Source organism: Vitis vinifera, chromosome 10 (assembly GCF_030704535.1).
Source record: "Vitis vinifera cultivar Pinot Noir 40024 chromosome 10, ASM3070453v1".
Lineage (NCBI taxonomy): Eukaryota > Viridiplantae > Streptophyta > Magnoliopsida > Vitales > Vitaceae > Vitis > Vitis vinifera.
Genome location: NC_081814.1, coordinates 1,169,277 through 1,189,642, shown reverse-complemented (window position 1 = coordinate 1,189,642; position 20,366 = coordinate 1,169,277). Strand labels below are relative to the sequence as shown.

Below are 20,366 nucleotides of genomic sequence, written 5' to 3'. Positions count from 1 at the left end.
TACTAACATCAGCGGCAATATTAATAGAACTTTCAAAACCTTGATTTAGACTATCATGGGGTCCATTGACATCAATGAATCGAATAGTAAGATTCCAACCAAATCACTCACTGACCCTCATAGCCAAACTCAGAGCTATAGTGCTACACTTCATGATTGAAGAAACCCCACCCATTCAAAGAAATGGACTTGCCTTGGCCACTATAACCACAGGTTAGAAAAAGCATCATGCATATACTCAAGTGGGAGAAGCACTCCCTTTAGTAAACTGATAAAAGATATACAAGATAAGCTTTTCTGTTACTCGTCATTGTAACCAGAACTAATAGCAACAGTTAATGAGACAACTGCATTGACCCCAACTGAAAGTGACCCAACATTGATAGAAATTCCAAAAATTCTTCAACCCTATCCACACTGAAGTAGTAACCACTATTTCTAATACCTTTTTTGTGTCCATTATGCCTTGAATATCTGTTCTTAACCTCCTTTAAACCAAGCAAATTCCAGGCGTTTTGTTTTCTGGTAACTGTGAATGGTAACAAAAAGGAGGTGATCTGAATTATTAATTTGGGTGTTGATATTAGCAATAATAATTGGGTATATGTCTAGTAAGCATTTAGGACCATAGCAAGGAAAAGGAATAATTAGGTAAGCATTTAGACTGATTGGATGTGAGATAAAGGAAGTGTAGAAACCATTGGTGCATGGACAAAGGTGTTTGATGGGGATGCGGCAATGCCATCAAACCAAGTGGGATCCCCCTTTCAGTTCTGGAAGGGCAAGATTCCATTCCTTTCTTTTAATCATGACAGAGTGATTAGGGTGGAATAATTGTTTAATAAATACTGCTGATAGAAGGAATATCTGAACACAAATGATTTTGTACTTACAATAATATGATTTTGATTTTGTCTACAGGGAGTGAAGGTGGATTCATCTCTTGATTCAATGCTGCAGGGACTCTTGAGGTAAGATCTTCCAACTGGCATTTGCATTACACATGGTTTCAGAAAGATTGTCCCTCCATGAATCTTCTTACAGTGTTCCCTTTTTTTCCCCTCCTCAAAAGCCAGAATACCTGAGTGGCCCACCCTTAAGTTTGTTTCTTGATTCGTATATCTGAACCTTTTTGGCTAAATCAGATTAGAAAAAAAGACATTGGTTAGTCCATCTGATCAAAGAATTAGGAAGGTGTTGCACCAAAAATGATTGAGGTTCATGGCAGGCTCACACCCTCCTCTGTCATGGCACCATCAAGCCCTCAAGGACATGAGATAGGCACATGTACACAACAGATGAGAGACCCCACCTATTCATGCATCAACAGTAGGAGGATTGGATTTTGATCTCTGCTCTTTAAATGGGCTCATGCCTAGACACATTAGAGAGGAGCCCACCATATGAAATGCCACCACCCTAAGGTGTCTCTACTCTTCATTGGATGCTAGTGATGGACTCCCTCCCACCCAGTCTGATTATTATTCACTGTTTAGGAGGGGGGAAAGAGAGAGAGAGAGAGAGAGAGATGGCTTAGCACATGGAAGTGAAAATTGTACAGTTTGTAAAAAGGCATCTTGAGAGAGAGGAAGCTTGGCACATGAAAGTGAAAATTGTACATTTTGTAAGAAGGTTTTTGGTCTAAAGCTCTAGCAAAGTACTGACGGACTAAGAAAGAAACACCCATTTTTGAGTGGAGAGTACCCTTGTGTGGCTAGTTTAACCCAAGAGAGCCTTTATGCTCTCCACTCAAGGGACAAAGCTTGTTTGGAAGTGGGTTTTTTTCTTCTTATTTATTTATTTATTTATTTCGTGTTTCATTTTTTATTTTTTAAGGTTTTGGAAACCCACGTGATTAAGGAATGAGAAGGGGGTTTTAATGGCAGCACATGGCTTCAGCATTGTACTATTACTATACCAAAAAAAAGATGCACACCACTAGAGCAGCAAGAGCCTCACTAAAGGACACCGTTTCCATCAAAACTGAAGAATCTCTTACATCTAAAAACATCCCATAGTACTTACTAGTTGCTAGTTATTACCCAACTTTTTGGTAAGTGAGAGAAACCTACATAGAAAGTAGGGATGCCGATGAAGTACAAGTTAGAACTTGGTGAGAAAAATAAATAATACCACTGTCTAATTCTTTTATTTGTTTACATTAAAATTGATATATGATATTACAACACTACTCTCATTTTTTCTTTATTTTTGTTTTTCAAATTTGAAATGAAGAAAAGGGAAGGGAATGAGGTGAAGAAAGGGAAAACAAATTAAAAATAATGTGAAATTAAAGAATCGGTTTGATAGTGATTTTAAAAAGCATTTCTAGTATAAGAAAGTGTTTTTTGGGTGTTTTTATCAAAAAACATTTAAAAAATGATTTTTTTTTAAAAACATTTTTAGAGGAAATATTTTCGCTAAAAATACTCTAAATAGAATTGTCAAATGTATTCAAGAAGTTACTTTGTTGAGAAGAATGACTTGAAGTTCGATAATAACCACAAAAAAAAAAAAAAAAAAAGTGCTTTGAGGGTAGTTTTAGTGACACATTGGTCTTTAGATTCATGCCAGAGTGTTAAACATCTGATTTCATAAAAAATGCTATGATGTTTTCAAAATCACTTGCTCTAAATCAAACCCAACCCAAATAATGAAGTGAAGGTGACCTGGAAACCATGAGATATTGAGATCCACATGATGGGTATAGTATGAAATGAGTAGGGCAATTCAAGGGGGTTTGGTTGGGGTTTGGGGGGGAGATATGTGAATGTGGGCGTGTGGGTGGTGACAAGATGCAGTTGAGATTCTGATTCTGAACAGGTCATGGTGTGCAGAGAGAGTGCAGTGCTGCCCAGATGCTTGTCCTTTTGCCATCCACCACCAAAATTTTGCATCACAAAATATCACTTCTCCTCATTTATTTATACCCTTACTTCACTCCTCTCCCTTCTCATGGGTCATTTCAATTTTCATATCTCCCCCTATATACCTCACCATCCCCCCCACTTGTGGGTCCCTTTCCATTTAGGGCTATGCCAGGGTTGCCCCACTCATTTCTACTTTACCCCCTCCCATTACTCTTCTTCCCCCTCCTTTTTTTTTTTTTTTAATAAAAATCAGATGTTGATAAATTTTTTAAAATATAAAGAACCACTTAAAAGTGATTTTATGACAATAATAAATGGTTATTTTAAAAATTAGTTTTTATTATATAATAAGGTATTAAAAATATTGCCAAAACATTTTTTTTTTATATCTAAATGAATTAGTAATCATTTTTGTACTATAATTTTATTTATTAATAAATATGATTTTTCTCATACTTTGTCGAATGATGACATAAGAGTCCATGTTTAAAGTTTTCATGTAATACCAAATTGGTGCTATAAGTTCCTATTTGGAAAGTTGTTCATCTCATATAAAAGAGGCACTATATCTTCAATTTTATTTTATTTTTTATTTTTAAATAATAATAAAGAAAGAAAACAAGAGTGAATGTATTGTAATTGTTATGCTATGGTTTTCTATTAATACTTATTTTGAAAGATTTGTTTGGCTTGCTACATTTTGGGAACCAAACATCATATAAAACTTACAAGCGAATGTTGTAGGAAGTTATTAATAACTTAGAGCTCCCTCGAAATCAACCCCATTAGTTAATGGGTGACCATGTCCTATGTCCATGACACAAAAACCTATAGCCGTCCAAGAATTAGGGTGGGGGGGAGCAGGGCATAGGATGCTTGATAGGGTTGATAGGCCCCCAACTCGAAAGCCAGAGTTGGAGCGCAGTCTCTATCTCTGGCTCAAACCCAACCACATCCTAGTGGGACCCTCCTCGAACCACTCACCGCAACACCACCACCCTTACCCTTAGCCATTGCCCCACTCATGGCTCCTAGGCCCCCCAGAGCCCACACCACTCCCCAACTTGGATGAATGTTGACTCATGTTTTTTTTTCATTTTCTTCCCTTGTCATTTTATGCCACTAGGGGCTTATATCATTTTTAACTTTTTCTCTTATAGCCAAAAAGGAAAGCTCTATCGTGCCGTCTTAATACTTATTGAATTTTTTTTATCTCCATAGTATAAAAATAAAACTTAGTTGATGTTTATTTTTTTTATTTTTTATTCAATTAAAAGTAATTTATTAATATCATCAAATATAACTAAATCGAATCTATTGATAACAAGTTCATTTCAATTATATTAGATAATGTTAAATATTTTTATCTGAATAGAAAAAATCAAATATTTTAACATTTTCTATTCAGTAAAAAAACAAACATCATTTAAAATCTAAATAAATGAGATTAAGATAAATAAAAAATAAAAAATAAGAAGAAGATATAAAATATAAAGTAATAAGATTTAGCACAAAATAACGGAATGGATTGATGATGTCTTTTTGGTACTTATTGTTTATTAAATTTAAATTATATTTTCTTTCTTTAGAATTTTTCCTTAAAACTTGTAATAACTAAAGAAGAAAATTAATTTAATTATTTTATCTTATTTTGCTTAGATGGGGGAGGAGGAGAAAGCTCCAAAAGTATATTCCTTGATAATTTAATAATTTAATTTATCTTTTTTGCAATGTTGAACATTAGTCGACATGGATAACCTAAACCAAGAAATGACAAAGCAACTCCAAACAACAAACATGGTTTTAGTTTGGGTTATTTGGACACTAATGGGCCTTTGATGGTGAATGATGTAATGTTCTTTGTTCACTTCCCCATAGACAAGTGTCACCTGGTCCCACCACCACTCCTCTCTCAACCGTCCAATGTGCATCTCCCACATCTGTGGTTTTTATCGTATTAAACTAATACTCGATACACCCTAACAATCAATTAATGGTCATTATCATCGCTCATCGACCCACCGATCCCACATCGTTAACTTTTCATAAATATTTTTTTAACGGTCTCTCTTCCGGCCGCGTGGCGTTGATGTAGACCCGAGTTGGTGGGCCCAGCACACGTGTTGGGCCTTCAATGGACGAATAGTCAAGAGGAGCTTGGGCTACTACCCACGTGGCCCATGGGCCCGTAGTTGGATGCATTAACGGAGTCAAACAAGATTGGGCTCGTGGGGCCCGTTAGAATGAAATCTGACGTGGACTTGGGCTCTTCGAGTTGTTTTAATTAATTAATTATTGTTATTTTTATTTTTTATTTTTTTTACAGTTTCGTGAACGTTTGCTATTCTCTCCATTCAAATGCAGAAAAAATGAAGCTGAAATTCAAATGAAATGAATGGTGGGTTGGCTTTTCTGAAGCCAGCTATAGCCTATATATACGTGTGTATATATATATACGCGCAGAGATGTCCACCCTTCAACGCAGGGTCTATATTATGAGAAGCTTCTGTCTTCTCTAATGGACTTGACTCACACTGGTTGAGTCACTAGTGGAATACTTCTTTGATTTGTCGACGTGGGTCGCCGGAGAATCTGGCCATGCTATATGGCGAAAGGCAGGAAACTGACCACCAGTCGGAGCGAGAGGTTGTTGGGGAGCTTCGCCTACGGCCATGGCCAGGGGGCCGGCGCGGACTCGTCAGAGCTGGGGGAGGAAGATGTCTGGTCCATGGTCGATGACATGGTCGAGCGTGACGATCACGTAAACGGCGGCGGCGGAGGTGGGGGGCAGAGCGACTGGAGCCCACGCGCTGGGGGTGAGCCGGCGATAAGGAACCATCACCACCGGCGGAGAATTCCTAGGGACGACAGGCACCAGGTGGGGGGCCTGTCGCTGGCGTTCGACGACTCGGGGAAGACGGCGTCGTCGAGGATCGTCCACCAGTACCGCCCCCAGGACGGCGTGACGCCTTCTCCCCGCGGCCACCACATGGCGACTTCGGCGCCGGTCAACGTCCCGGACTGGCACAAGATCCTACGAGTCGACTCGGTGGAGTCGCTGCATGACTCCGACGACGATCGAGAATTAGAGATGGTTCCGCCGCACGAGTACCTGGCACGTGAGTACGCCGCCAGCCGCAAGATGGCGGCCACCTCGGTGCTCGAAGGCGTGGGTCGGACTCTCAAGGGCCGCGACATGAGCCGGGTTCGAGACGCGGTCTGGAGTCAGACCGGCTTCGACGGATAATAATCATTTGTTAGCTTTGTAAAACCCCGCCAAAGAAAAAAAAAAAAAAACTTCCATTAGTCACAGAGGAAACGCTATATTTTTTACTTGGGCAATGACTCGGCCGAGTTGACTCAGTACAGAAACCGAGTCACACAGCAGCGATTGAGCCTAGGCACCATTCTGCCATTATGATTTGATCTCTCCCGCTTCTCTCATCCTCTCTCTCTCTCTCTCTCTCTCTCTCCCCATTCCATCATGGATTGCAAGTTTGAATTCTCTGTCAATTTTCTTCTATCAATGGTGTTCTGATAATTTCTAGTGAAGAGTGGGTCACTGAAAATAATATATATTCCAAATTATTATTATTCCTTCAAAATTTCAACATATTTTATTTATTTATTCATCCGAAGTGGAAATAACTAAATAAGAGAACCCAGTGGAAACGGTCAACTGGGTATGGCCCTTATATTCCAAATAAGAGCTCTTAAATATCGAATATATATATATATAAAAACAGAGAATTTTTTTTTTTTAGGATTTAAAATTTATGAGGTGTAAAAAAATAGAAATGGGCATCTGGGAGTGTGAAAGATATGTTGGAAATCCAGTGGTAGAGAGGGAGAAAGAATGGAGGGTTGATGAATGAATGGAATAAAGGAAGAAATGGACAATAATTGGAGGAGGGTGAGTGAAGGGAAAACCAATTTGCTTTTATTGGAAGGTGATGGGTGCAGTGGAGGGTTTGTGGTACAAGTTGACAAAAACCCTACCATTAATGCCATGGACAAAACAATATCATACATGGGGCATTGGGAAGGAAGTGAGTGAGCTACTGAGTGGCCTTTGATGCTCCTCTCTACCCTACCTTTTTCAAGAAAGAGACACAAGTCTCTCTCTCTCTCTCTCTCTCTCTCTCTCTCTCTCTCTCTCAAATCTTGTGAGCCACCCATTCTCCCTCATTATTTGTGGTTTAAGATCTTGGATATTTCTTCCACTCTATAGTTTTTTATGTTCAAGAAAAATACCTATTAAGAAAGTTTTCTATACAGATATAACGATATTGTATATTTTTTATTATATTATATTTGAATATTAATGTGATATATCATATTTTATTTTATCTCATATTTGGATATAATGATAAAGGATAATTCATTAAATAACTTATTTTTCCTTTTTCTCTTATTGTTTCCCTAAAAGGTTTAATAATTTTATAGAAAGAGATAAAATATCTATATATTATGGTATCATAAATTTATTTATTTTATTTATCTTTTTATTTTAGTTATTTTATAGAATAAAAAATAAATTTTCAGCTGCAAATATAACTTTTTATTTATAAATTTCAGATATTTAATCATTAATATTATTGATAAGGAAATAAAAAATACTTATTAAAAATACATTATGGAGGAATTTTCAAATCATTTTAAATATAAAAGATGTTCATTTTTTTTATTAAAAATATTAAATATTACATAAAATATATTTTTCTATAATTCCATTTTTATTATGTGGAAAACTATATATTAGCCAAGATAACACATCCCTATCCTATCCTATCCAAACATTAATGCAATTTCTAGTACTTTTTGGCTCCTTTTCTATTTTTGCTTTGGATGTCAACATTTCATTTCCTTTCTTGAATATTTATACATGGAAAATCTTGCATTATTTTCATTCATAATATCATTAATGCAATAATAGGCTCTGAATTTAAAGAATTAGAAGGCAGTTTTCTATAATCCAAAAGTCAAGTATACTTAATGATTTTTATGAATAATTAATCACATTATTAAGCTAGTAAAAGTAAATTCATCATTAAATTAAATTGCGTTCACTTTATTTAATTTGATAGTATATATACTACTTTAAATAAAAAAAGTTAGGACTTAAACCCACCTTATACCATAGTTTTAATATCACCGATTATATTTTAATATAAATAATACCATAAAATATTTATTTAATTTATTTTTATTGAATATCAATTGGTTTTGAGATTATACTGTCAAACTCAATTAAAAAATTGGTATCAGAGCCATGGGTTATTAGTCTCCATTTGTGTTGTAGTAAGGTAGGGTGGTTCGCTTGAATTGCTCGACCATCCATTAGCTCGGTGCTCATGACACGCTATGGAACCTTTATTGTGTCGGGGGACTAAAGCAGGGGCATAGCTAACGGCATAGGAGTCGACTTGGAGTCAGTCACACGAATTCAACTCGAGGATAAGGGTTTAATCTATCCTCATTGAAGATCAATTCATTTTCGGATGAGAAGTTCAACTTTGTAATTGTAACTAATGATATAATTTAATAGTATCATAATTTTTTTATTATAATTTTTGGGTTTTTGAATTAGGGTTATATGTGTTTTCACATGGGCAAGTTATGGGACCTAAAATGAATTCAAATTGAATAAGGAAGGACAGCCACCCACAGTGCAGGTACTTCCAAAAGTATGCAACATTAGAAAAAGGAAAAAAAAAAGGAACTCAGCATTGAGCAATATCATAGTACTTTGAAAAGCAAGTGGACTGATTCTCAGAATATTTCAGAGTGCTTTGCTACCATTTTTTCTATTAGAAAAAGCACAAAGCCTCCTATACCTGAAATTATTTAACCAGGTATTACAAAATCTGCCAGTTGAACCAACCACTACACTACTACTAATATAGACATATAATGCAAAAGTGGCATCAAGTGAGTAACAATCATAGTGATAGAGATGCTGGCTTCCACCCATTCCATCCTCTGAAAGCTTTGCTCAAGTTTGACATAGAATATACTCAGGAGACAAATTCATTGATTGGGTCCTTTTACCATTTTTGATTTGATTAAAGTGAGAGATAAGGCTTGTTAGGGCTTTAAAGAATCAAGCGATAGGGTTTGTCAGGGTTTTAACCCGATCCACTTAACATGTGTGATTCGTCAGTCAAATTGGTAGTTTAACATAATATTATAACTTTACAAATTTATCATTTATTGAACTCATGCGTAAGTTCAAAAATAATAATCCCACATCTTACATTTTTGGTTTTTAAGGTCTAACACTCTCTCTCCCCTGGTATAGGTCCATTGTTCATTATAAAATGGCTTCTTTTGGTACTCTGCAAAACCTCCTTGGGACCCCTGTGTTCTTCAATGGGGTTTTACTCTTCTCCTTTTATACTCTTTTATTGCTAGGGTGTCTTTTTCCTTTTAATTAACAAACAAATAATTTTCCCAGTTGAAGAGAAACTGCCTAGAAAATCTCTCATGCTTATTTGGGTAGAGAGTGAGTCAATACCCCTAAGCAGAAGGCCAAAACCATGCCCACCATATCAAAGGCTTTTAATGGTCCCAACCCTGTTGGATAAAGTTGGGCCTACAAGGCCCATAAAGTCATACAAAACAAATGACCCAAATGACTTCCTATTTATAAATTTTGTGACTTCAAAAAAAAAAAAAAAAATCATCAACAATTAAATAAAGAAATAGAAATTTGGTAATTAAAATAGCTCTTCAAATCCAAGTTTAAAAACTTGGAAGAATCTTCCACAAAAATCTCAAGAGTTTGAAGTCTGATAAGAAAAATTTTGAATCCACAAATTAATAAAAAATTTTATCTTCTCTACAAGAAGATTCAAATGAGAATCCATTAGATATTAACAAACAAAAGGGAAACTTGCACATTACTACAATGATCAGGAAATGGAAATCATGAAACCCTAGCTTTTGGGTTCTAAATTTATAATCCCTGTGGGGAACTTGGAAATGGGAATCCACATGGTTTTCCAATTCCCATGTCAAAACTTTAGTGGGCATTTGTTCAAAGTCTGAAAAAGGATTGTAGAAAGCGTGTGAGAGAGTCACAAAAATGGACACAAATCAATGGAGGAATCCACAGTAGCTACACCCCCTTATTATCAAACTACATGTTTGAAATCAAGGTCAACTTGCCATGATTGAAACAAAATCCCCCCACCCCCCAAAAAAAAAAAAAAAAAAAAAAACCCACATTTATTTGTAAGAAAATAGATTTCCATTTTATAGACTTGGGTTGGGTCAAATCTTTTGCACAAATTTTACTCAAGCACAAGACCAAGACAACTTGGAAAAAAGGCCAAATTTCATTGATTTTTATTCAAAGTTTAGATAAGATTAAATTTATCCCAAATTTGACATAGACTGAAACAAAATATCTAAAACTAAGACTTTCTTTTTTTAAAAAAAAAAAAAAAAAAAAAAACTAAATAGGGCAAAAAAAAAAAGACATGTCACATGTGGGGACTCTTTAGAAATTCTCCAAGTTAAATCTCACTCAATAAAATAAGATGTTGGTCCTTAATTTAAGGGATGACAGATAAGTAATGGTGTGTTTGGTAACATAGAAAACATCAAAAAGAAAAAGCAACAAAACTTTTTAATTGTTTGATTAATGTTAAGTTTCACTATTGACTTCTCAATATAAAATTCTCTTAATCATTAGTGTGTGGTGTTTCATGTTTAATTTTAATATTTTTAATTTTTAAACTTTTTTTATGGATAAAGTGGGGAAAAAAAATGATAAATTGACGTGAAATTTGTCTTTTTTTTTTTTTTCAATAATTAAGTTTAAATTTGTAGATTACACATTTCAGGTAATTTTTTTACTAAGACAAAATTTAAAAACAATATTTAATTTTTTTTTTAAAACAATATTAAGATATGTTAAAAAAAAAAAGAAAAAAAAGAAAATTGAGCTAAATTTAATTAGTAATATAATGTATGTAATATTGTATTCTATGAATGGGAAACTAGTGTGGACAAACATGGAGAGAATCTATGATGAGAAGAAAATGTAATAAATTATCAATAAAAATTTTGCTGATTTATTATTTAGATAGTTTGGTTAAAGTAAATGCAAAAATAAAAATAAAAATTTGATTAATAAAAATAATAAAAATAATAAAATAGAAGAAATGATTTTATTTTCCCAAGAAAGTTGTGGGAAATTTGTATGAAGTTTATCTATTTGTCTGTTTATTTTGATTTTCTGTTGTGGGTTTAGTGAAGGAAAATGGAAGAAAGTAAAGCACGCGGTTTTGGTTTCTTGGACAACAGTCTTGCCAAAGAAAAAGCAGAAATTCTATAATATTTTCCTACCAAGAAAAAAAAGATGAAAATTTGAAAAAAATAAAGTAAAATTTGAGGATCACTTTCTCCTTTTTTCAGGATTCAGGTTTACAAGTCAACTAACAAGTCTATATCTTTGTGAATCCAAACTATGTTTGTGCACTTCTTTGTCAGATATCACCTTCAAATCTGAGATGGGTATTGCTTAAATGTTTTGATTCACAATTCGGGGTTGGCTTTTCTCATCAGTTTCCATCAAGGTTTGTGCCTTTTTCTTCCCAAAATCTGAATTCCCCCAAGTGGGTATTTGGTTTTGTTGCAGCAGAAAATGGGTTGTTTTAGCAGTAAGGAGAGGGTTACAGAAAGGGATATTAAGGGTGGAAGATCAGAGAGGGGTGGTGGAGGTGGAGGTGGTGGTGGAAGGAATCACCAAGGGTACCAAGAAGTTGTTGTTCAGCACCCGCCGCCAGTGCCTGCCCCTCAGACTGCAGCCCCAACACAGACTTACCACCAACCACCACCACAGCCGCCACTCAAGCCTTCACATCCCAATACCAGAGCTATTCAGAAGCCAGATACCATATTGGGTAGGCCATTTGATGATATTAAGCATTACTATACTCTTGGTAAGGAACTGGGTAGGGGGCAGTTTGGAGTGACTTACCTCTGTACTCAGAATTCAACTGGCAACACATATGCCTGCAAATCAATATTGAAGAGAAAGCTTGTGACTAAAAATGATAAGGAGGATATAAAGAGAGAGATTCAGATCATGCAGCATCTGACTGGGCAGCCAAACATTGTGGAATTCAAGGGTGCTTATGAGGATAGGCACTCAGTGCACCTTGTGATGGAGCTCTGTGCTGGTGGGGAGCTCTTTGATAGAATCATTTCTCAGGGGCATTACTCTGAGAGAGCTGCTGCAGCAATTTGTAGGGCTATTGTGAATGTTGTCCACATCTGCCATTTCATGGGTGTGATGCATCGCGATCTCAAGCCTGAGAATTTCTTGTTGTCCAGCAAGGATGAAGCAGCAATGCTGAAGGCAACTGATTTTGGGTTGTCTGTCTTCATTGAGGAAGGTGAATTTCTAATCCTCTTATGTCATATGATATGGTTGTTTGATTTAGTTAAAGAATGACTTCTTATTTGGAGTAATTGAAAAAGCATCGAATTGAGTGGGGAAGTGGATCATTCACCAAACTCCCTAGAAAAGTTTGATTATTGTCTCTTTGGTCTTCGGTGTTATGAGCTTTACTTGGTTGTTGCATAGTTCTGTTGAAATTGTTGCTATTTAATTTCAAACTCCTGTTAAAAAATTTATTAGTTGCTTGAAGCCGATGATGTTTACTAGTAACTGTTCTTCCCCTTACCATGTGAGCCAATTGAATGAGGATTTCAGGATATGTTGATTTTATAGATTAATTATGTTGAGAAAACCTACTTAGCTACAATATCAGTAAAAGGGCCAACAATTGGGCTTTTTAAGTTTGAGAATGAGGTACCTAAAAAAGTAGTTGCTTTGAACTAGATAAGATCAGGACTATATAAAAGAAGTGGGGCAGACAGTTATTATTGAGTTGTCAAGCCACCTAATAATAGCTCACAGGTGAAGAGTAGCAAGAACCTTTTTCTTCTCATCTTTTTACCACAATTTCTACCTGTGATACTTTGGTCTAGGAGCAGTAAATTAGACAAAGGCCATCATGCAGGATTTATGCTATCAAGTACTGACATTTCGTAACGTCATCAAATTGTCATTGAAATAACAAAGAAGAAAATGAAAATGAATGAGAAACCAATATTTCAAGGAAGAAAACGAAAACGAATGAGAAACCAATCGGATTAGATTCCTTTTTGCATTGAGTCTCAAATCCTTTGGAAATCACTGACATTCAATTTTAGGTGGATGTCTTCCCCCCAATGGGTTGAATAAGAAAAAGAATTTAGCCTCCATGCTCCTTTCTTTTTGTGGTAGTTTTTGAGAAAACAAGTTTTGTTAATTTTCTTATGGATTCCCTTAATTATGGCAAGGCATCTAAATCAATTAGGTAAAGTTTGATATCCACCCTTGTTATATTATTATATATACAAAACATTCCGCAGGTAATGGTAGTTGCTATCATCTTAAAAACAGGAGATTCGTTCATTGCAAGAAATCATATTTTGCTAATGTGCTACATCTGGGGAAAGGTAGCCCTTCTCTTGTGGCCTACTTTGGTAAAGTATTTTTTCTTGATGGAAGGAGGCACTGTGGAGGCGGAGTTTTTGGTTTTCTTCATATTGTCAAACAGTTGAATAATGAAAATAAATGGTGAGAAAATAAGCCAGATGAGGAAAGGGAAGACCTAGGAAAAGCATCTCCTATGGAAAAAAGGCTTGAAGGAACCAAAAATTGGACTTTTTCCAGCCTACCAACAGGGGCGTATCACTGCTGGCTGCTACATAGAATAAAATGGGGCAATTCAATTTCCATTCAAAATTAACCCTGCTATGCTTCTTTCTAATCAAAATGTATTTATCCACAATTTCTCTGCTTTTCATGGACACCTTGGGAAATTACACTATGATAAAGTTGTCTTTAAGCCATTTCTTGAGCCAATAAAAGCTGTTGAAGATGTCTTTGTTCATTACTTAATCACTATCAAAGTTTCAGGAGTCATAGCCTGATAGCCATATGTTCTTCAAAGACTAACAATCTAGTACTAGTTGCTTACATCTTGTTCTATCTTTGGAAAAGCTCAACTTTGAAGAGGTAAAGTAAAATACGTAGAAATACTCAATCACAAAAACGACATGTTGATGTAGGATAACACTTAATGTGGAAATGTGTTTGATGATTCGGATTTTTAGGGTGTATGGAGGGGGAGGGCAAAGTGGAATTTGGGTTGATGGACTAAGTTTTAGAAGATTACTGTATTATGTGGTTTATGAGCCGGAAAGACTCGCCTAGAAGAGAAATTAATAGTCTCTTTATTAAGGAATGCGAAATCTGCAGAAAATTATTATTCAATTTTTCCTTTTTAATTGTCTGTACTACTATTGCTAACATAGAAGCATAGTTACTAAATCTGTCAAACTGAAAGGAAAAAATAGAACTATTAAAACAAGAAATCTCTACTAAATAATAACTTCCTCAATTCTAAATAAAAAATAAATTTGGCAAGAAACTAAGAGAGAGCTTTTATAGGCCTTATTTACATAGAAAGAAAAAAAAAATTTACATTGGGCATCAAATTTTGCAGCATCTAATTTAAGAGGAAAAGACATTATAATATAACAACAGGAGGATGGAATTGATAAACCCATAACTAAAAGGCTAACCAACTTTGCTAAACAATGCCTGAGCATGGAATTTTCTTGTTCAAGGAGGTTAGAACTAAGAATAAGATGGGATTTAATCTACATGACCTCTTCTTTTCACTTGGTACCACAAAAATTAGATGCACTGCAAGATTATAGGCTTCAGGCGTACCAGTGGTCTGGAACAGCTTCTCAGGTACCTTATGTCCTTTACAGATTGCTATGAGATTTTAACATAGACTGTAACTTACATGACACCTAGAGACATGACATGGAGATTCTCATTAGAGACCACAAATTAAGGCATTTCTTTTTACTTAAAACAGTGCGATTCATTTCTATTATAAATGGATGTCAGTTTCCTCCCTATATCAATTTGTCTTAGTTTTCTAAAGCATTTATTTCTAACTTCTTTTTGTGGATTTCTAAAAAAGCTTATGGTTTAGGGTTTATTTTTCCTTATATGGTTCATAGAGATTGTTTGATATATAATTTCTTGCATTAAATGCTCTTTTGGATCTTTTGTCCTGCTTACTTGGGATATTGACACCTTCCATATGCTTCACAATGAACTGTTAATTGTTCTGATTCATTCAAGGGTGTCATGCTTTATGTTGCCATGTACACACTAGTGATAGAACCTTATGGTGACTGACCTTTTATGAAACCTATTCCAGGAAAGGTGTATCGTGATATAGTAGGTAGTGCCTACTATGTTGCTCCAGAAGTATTACGGCGTAATTATGGGAAGGAAATAGATATTTGGAGTGCAGGAGTTATTTTGTATATTCTACTCAGTGGTGTACCTCCATTTTGGGCTGGTAAGGCAAAAATCAACAAATTATTGCTAAACTGTCATATTTTTGTCTGTGCTGTCAATGATCTCTTGTTCCCCACTTTTACTTATGGACTTGGGTTAAGACATTTCACAAAATTTGTATTGCAGAAACTGAAAAGGGAATATTTGATGCCATATTGCAAGGAGAAATTGACTTCGAAAGTCAACCATGGCCAACTATATCAAATGGTGCCAAAGATCTAGTCAGGAAGATGCTGACACAGGACCGGAACAAGCGTATTACTTCTGCACAAGTTCTTGGTATTTTGCTCCATCTCTTCATTACATTTAAGTAAAACCATTGATTCTAATATATGGAGTTTTTCATTTCTAGTTATTATTATTCATACTTCCTAGTACTCTCTCTAAGATGTGTTTTATCCCTATTAAATGTCATTTCATGCATTTACATATGAAATCAGAACATTAAGGGAAACCTGTTTTTCCTGTAGATAGCTAAACAGTTAAATTTTGTGATTATATGTTCCGCTGGTGTTGTCTTTTCAAGCTGTATACAATAGGGTATGATTTTGCTTTTGCAGAAGACACAAGACATTAGGTCTAATTCTATCTTTTGAATATAAGCTACCTCTCTTTCTTTTAGATAGGCAATCAGAGAGCATATATTGACAAGTGGAAATCAAAAAATGAGGGGCACAGCTCTAGCACATCAGGAGTGTACAAAGGGTGCCAAAAGGCAATAAAGGACGCAAAAAATTAATGGGCCCTAAATAATCCATGAAAGGAAACAATGATGAAACATCAAAATCCACAGAACCTATGGCTCCAGATAAATGGGGAGCGAATAAAAACATCTTTCACAGTGTTGAACCAATTGCTCCAACCCATCAAAAGTCCTAAGGGAATCATTCTTCAAACCTTACTTCATTTCTTTCCCACTAAACTCCCATGTCACTCCAATAAAACCTCTCCACTGACCTTGGCAGCACCCAAGACTCTAAACATAAATTTCCATAAACTTCCCACTCTGCCACAATGGAGAAGGATATGGTTGACTGACTGATTGTTGTTTCTAGACAAATGACACTAGTTAGCTAGAGCCTTTCCTCTTCTTCTCAATAGTCCAGTGTTAAGATCTTCTCCTAAGCAGCCTCCCAAAGGAAGAAACACACTTTTGTGGGGGTCATTGTTATGTGAATCATTGTTCTAATAATACTAAATTGCTTGTTAAATAATAAATTTAAAAAGAAACTACATTGTCTGTCTGATATTGTGTGATTAGTCAATCAGTATACTAAATTCACTTTATATTGATTCTAGGGAGCCTGAACATGGACATCACACGGTATGGACACAACACAATATGAACATGCCAAATGGTAGATCTTTTAAAAGTAGGGTGCAGATACAGCAGGAATACATGAATGAAGTGTGCGCACACACATGCACACATATGTGTATGAAAGTGTACATACATGTGTGCATGCATGCATGGGTCTGTGTGCACACCAGTACATGTGTAATTTTGGATTAATTTGTCTGTAGTACTATGGCTACAACTTATGTCAATAGTGATATTGAAATAATGGGTGAAAACCAAATTTAATGAAGGTTTCATATGTTCTGGGCCACTGACCATTCTTTTTTGAGAAATAAGGGACTTCTAATAATGGAAATGCACCTTACACATTTTGTTGTGGCCAGACTTGTATACTTTAGAATGGGGCTTCTTTATTGCATTTTCAAAATAATACAAGCCTTGAAATATTTATTAAGATATCTGGTTTTTCTTTTATTTTTATATTTTTATAAATAAAAAAAATAAGAATTTTTTTTTTGGAACCCTGTTGTATCAGTGTGTTGGATCGTCTCCTAGATTTTTAAGGAACAAGTCTGATTTTTTAATTTACAATACATTCAGCACCTATCCAGCACATATCTGACGAGTATCAGTATTTAACATGTCTCAGAAATTGACACTCTTTTTAACTGAAGTACCCATATACTTAATAGAGTTAATTACATTGACAATATAACACCTGACTCTGGTTCTATGCATGTCTGATTTTGTCTAACATTTATATTCTGCATGATAAGAGCATCCATGGATAAGAGAAGATGGAGAAGCATCAGACAAGCCAATAGACAGTGCTGTACTCTCTAGAATGAAGCAATTTAGGGCAATGAACAAGCTCAAGAAGCTCGCATTGAAGGTAAGTCATCAAACTATGCTTTGAAGCCCCAGCTACCATTTCAAACAAGCTGTTATATGTTGCTCTTTACAATGGAATAAGGACAGTATAATTTTCTGAGGACACTTAAGTGAGGAATGGACAATCCTTGGAAGCTGTTGTCTAGGTCTCTTTGATGTCATATGTCCAGGGTGATTGGAACCTCTTATTTGATGTGTTCCATAGATAACATTCTAGTAAAATGTCCCTATTCTGTGATCCTTTCTTACATTTAAAAATGTGCATGAGATTTTTTTACAAAATTTGTAGTATTTCTATAGCTTGTATGGTTAACTTCATCCAACAGAGTAAATATTTAATAGTTTCTTTAAATTAACATAAATAAATAAATCTTTCTGAGTATTGTCTAGTTCTGCAACTTTCTTTATATGTTATATCCAGTTCTTGTTGTCATATTTGTGATGGGTTATATACCAGAACAGATTTGTAGACCACCTCACTAATGCTAAGAACTTCAGGTTATCTAAATTTCATTGGTTCTGATGCTTTCTTCTTTCCATTTTCTCTAATCTGGTGTTTTTTGGAAATCCCCTAGGTTATTGCAGAAAATCTATCTGAAGAAGAAATCAAAGGTCTTAAAGCAATGTTCACCAACATGGACACTGACAAGAGTGGTACAATCACTTATGAAGAACTGAAGAGCGGATTGGCTCGACTTGGTTCAAGGCTCTCAGAGACTGAAGTCCAACAACTCATGGAAGCTGTAAGTTAATGTGACCCAACAAGAGCTGGATGTCTAGATTTTTTGTTTAAACACTGCATCCATTGTCACCTGGTATTCTTGTTTGTTTATGCAATGCATTTCAGGCTGATGTGGATGGCAATGGAACAATTGACTACATTGAATTTATCACTGCTACAATGCACAGACACAGACTAGAAAGAGATGAGCATCTCTATAAAGCTTTTAACTATTTTGATAAGGATAACAGTGGGTGAGTCCCCAATTTCTTTTCTTTTTTTGCTAAGAATTATACTGGTTGTGCGTCATTGATTTCTAACAGGATTGTCTGATCCTGGTCTAGTTTCAACTGCTTTCTAAGGAACATGGCTAATGTCAGTTTTTCTGGACAATTTCGAAGAGTCCATGACCATCATTCTCACAGTCCTATCAAAACAAACATAGATAACTTTATTCGTGTTTATAGTTATTTCAATTCTGCAGGAGTTTCATGTATCAAAATTTCTTGTTATTCTCCATATATGCCTATCTTCTTGAAAGCTTTGTAATTATTTTTGGAAGAATTCTCTGGAAAAGTTCCATCTATCAGTATTAGATTACTTTGTTATTGAACTTCATTGTTGTGACATCATGGCAGCTTTATAACAAGAGATGAATTGGAAAATGCCATGAAGGAGTATGGGATGGGTGATGAAGACAGCATCAAGGAAATAATTAATGAGGTTGATACAGATAAGGTTAGTTTTCTCCAACTCAAAACACTTGAAACTCTCTTGTGAAGTCATGCATTATGTATTGATGCTTCTAAAACTGATAGGATGGGAGGATCAACTATAAGGAGTTTTGCACAATGATGAGAAGTGGAACACAACCGCCAGTCAAGCTATTTTAGTTTCAGTGATGGTTGCTGAATGTTATATGAGCAACAGTAGATTCTCACCCAGTTTAGCCACTCGAGTGGTTAAGAGGGGATCTTGAGGAAGGAAAACCGTCCCACCAAGGCATAAGAGGTATACCCTTGTTCAGTTTACTTTGTTCAGGATCGTTTCCGTCTTCCTAAAGCAGAAATTTGAGCTTGAGAGGTTTTCACTTTAGGTTGCTTGGATTTGGAGTGATGTTTGTGTATATCTAATCCCTGCAGAGTGTTTCATTTTCCATGATGTTTTTAATTTCCTGTCCTCTGCCTAAACCCGGATATGTTCAACATCATGGAAGGAGCTCATTATAAGAAGAATTGTCAATTTTCATATGGTAGTCATAATCTGTTAAGCAAAAGATTCAGATGCTAAAGTTTCTCTTGGGAGTAGTTTTCCTTTTGTAATTGAGATGATGTGGATCCACAAAAGGAAGCTTATTTTCTTTCAAATTTTCTCTTTTATTTTGTGGGTGGAAAAAAATGGTAAAAAATCATGACATATACCCATAACCAAATCTATTTGGAGAACAATGTTGAAGTCATCCTAGAATGGAAAAGTTGAAAAGAAAGGGTGATGATAGATTTTCATTTCTAAAATCTTCAATATATTTCTCCAAACAGACTCTGTGTTTAATTTTGTAAAAACTTATGACAGATTGTAAGATAATGACCTGAAAATGACTTGCTTGTCATTACCAGATGAACATCTCCATCCACTGCCATTTTCCTCCAATTTCAAGGCTAAAGAAAACCATAAACAACAGATACCTATGAAGCTAATGGATAAAAAATAAAGAGAAGTATCACAAGCCCTCATAATATTTTACACACACCACAAGACAAACAGAAAAAAATATATATAAATACCTCCCAACTTGCAGCCCCTCTGTCCCAAGTTCTCACTCAACACATACATCCTTAAAAAGATAATGGGAAAAGCCATTGATTCAAGGTGGGGTGTGTACTCATTGGAGGACTCCTTTCCCCTCAGCAGCACATTTTTCATAGAGCCAATATAAAACTACAGAAGGGCACCTCTCAAAGTGAGAAGACCTACCTGCCCTTCTTGGAGGACACTGAGCTAAGACACAATTTGAGGGCATACTGGTCTTCTCCCTGCACTAGGTGCCCCATTTCTTACAAAATAAGGGTACCCCAGATCAATGCGCTTAGTTTAAGATTAGAAGGATGGAATCCAAGGTTTAGTCTCATATTCCCC

General features: G+C 35.5%; 2 protein-coding genes across 3 annotated transcripts; both read left to right on the top strand.

Annotated features, from left to right (window-relative positions):
- The first annotated feature begins 5,309 nt into the window (after positions 1-5,309).
- Positions 5,310-6,464, top strand: LOC100246942 (protein S40-5). Its single transcript, XM_002274367.5, has one exon. The coding sequence runs from the start codon at positions 5,476-5,478 to the stop codon at positions 6,115-6,117; it is 642 nt and encodes a 213-aa protein (XP_002274403.2). The 5' UTR covers positions 5,310-5,475; the 3' UTR covers positions 6,118-6,464.
- A 4,598-nt stretch (positions 6,465-11,062) lies between these two features.
- LOC100267574 (calcium-dependent protein kinase 2) lies at positions 11,063-19,597 on the top strand. 2 transcript variants are annotated; one of them, XR_002031025.2, is made up of 9 exons: positions 11,063-12,277; positions 15,176-15,319; positions 15,445-15,597; positions 17,395-17,510; positions 18,085-18,252; positions 18,357-18,484; positions 18,869-18,968; positions 19,049-19,241; positions 19,373-19,597. XR_002031025.2 is itself a non-coding variant. In XM_002268778.4 (8 exons), exons 1-8 carry the CDS (start codon positions 11,524-11,526, stop codon positions 19,121-19,123), a joined length of 1,638 nt encoding a protein of 545 aa, XP_002268814.2. In that variant the 5' UTR covers positions 11,063-11,523; the 3' UTR covers positions 19,124-19,597. The 2 variants fall into 2 exon arrangements, 1 of the variants encoding a protein (XP_002268814.2); XM_002268778.4 differs by having other exon boundaries at positions 19,049-19,597.
- The last annotated feature ends 769 nt before the right edge of the window (positions 19,598-20,366 follow it).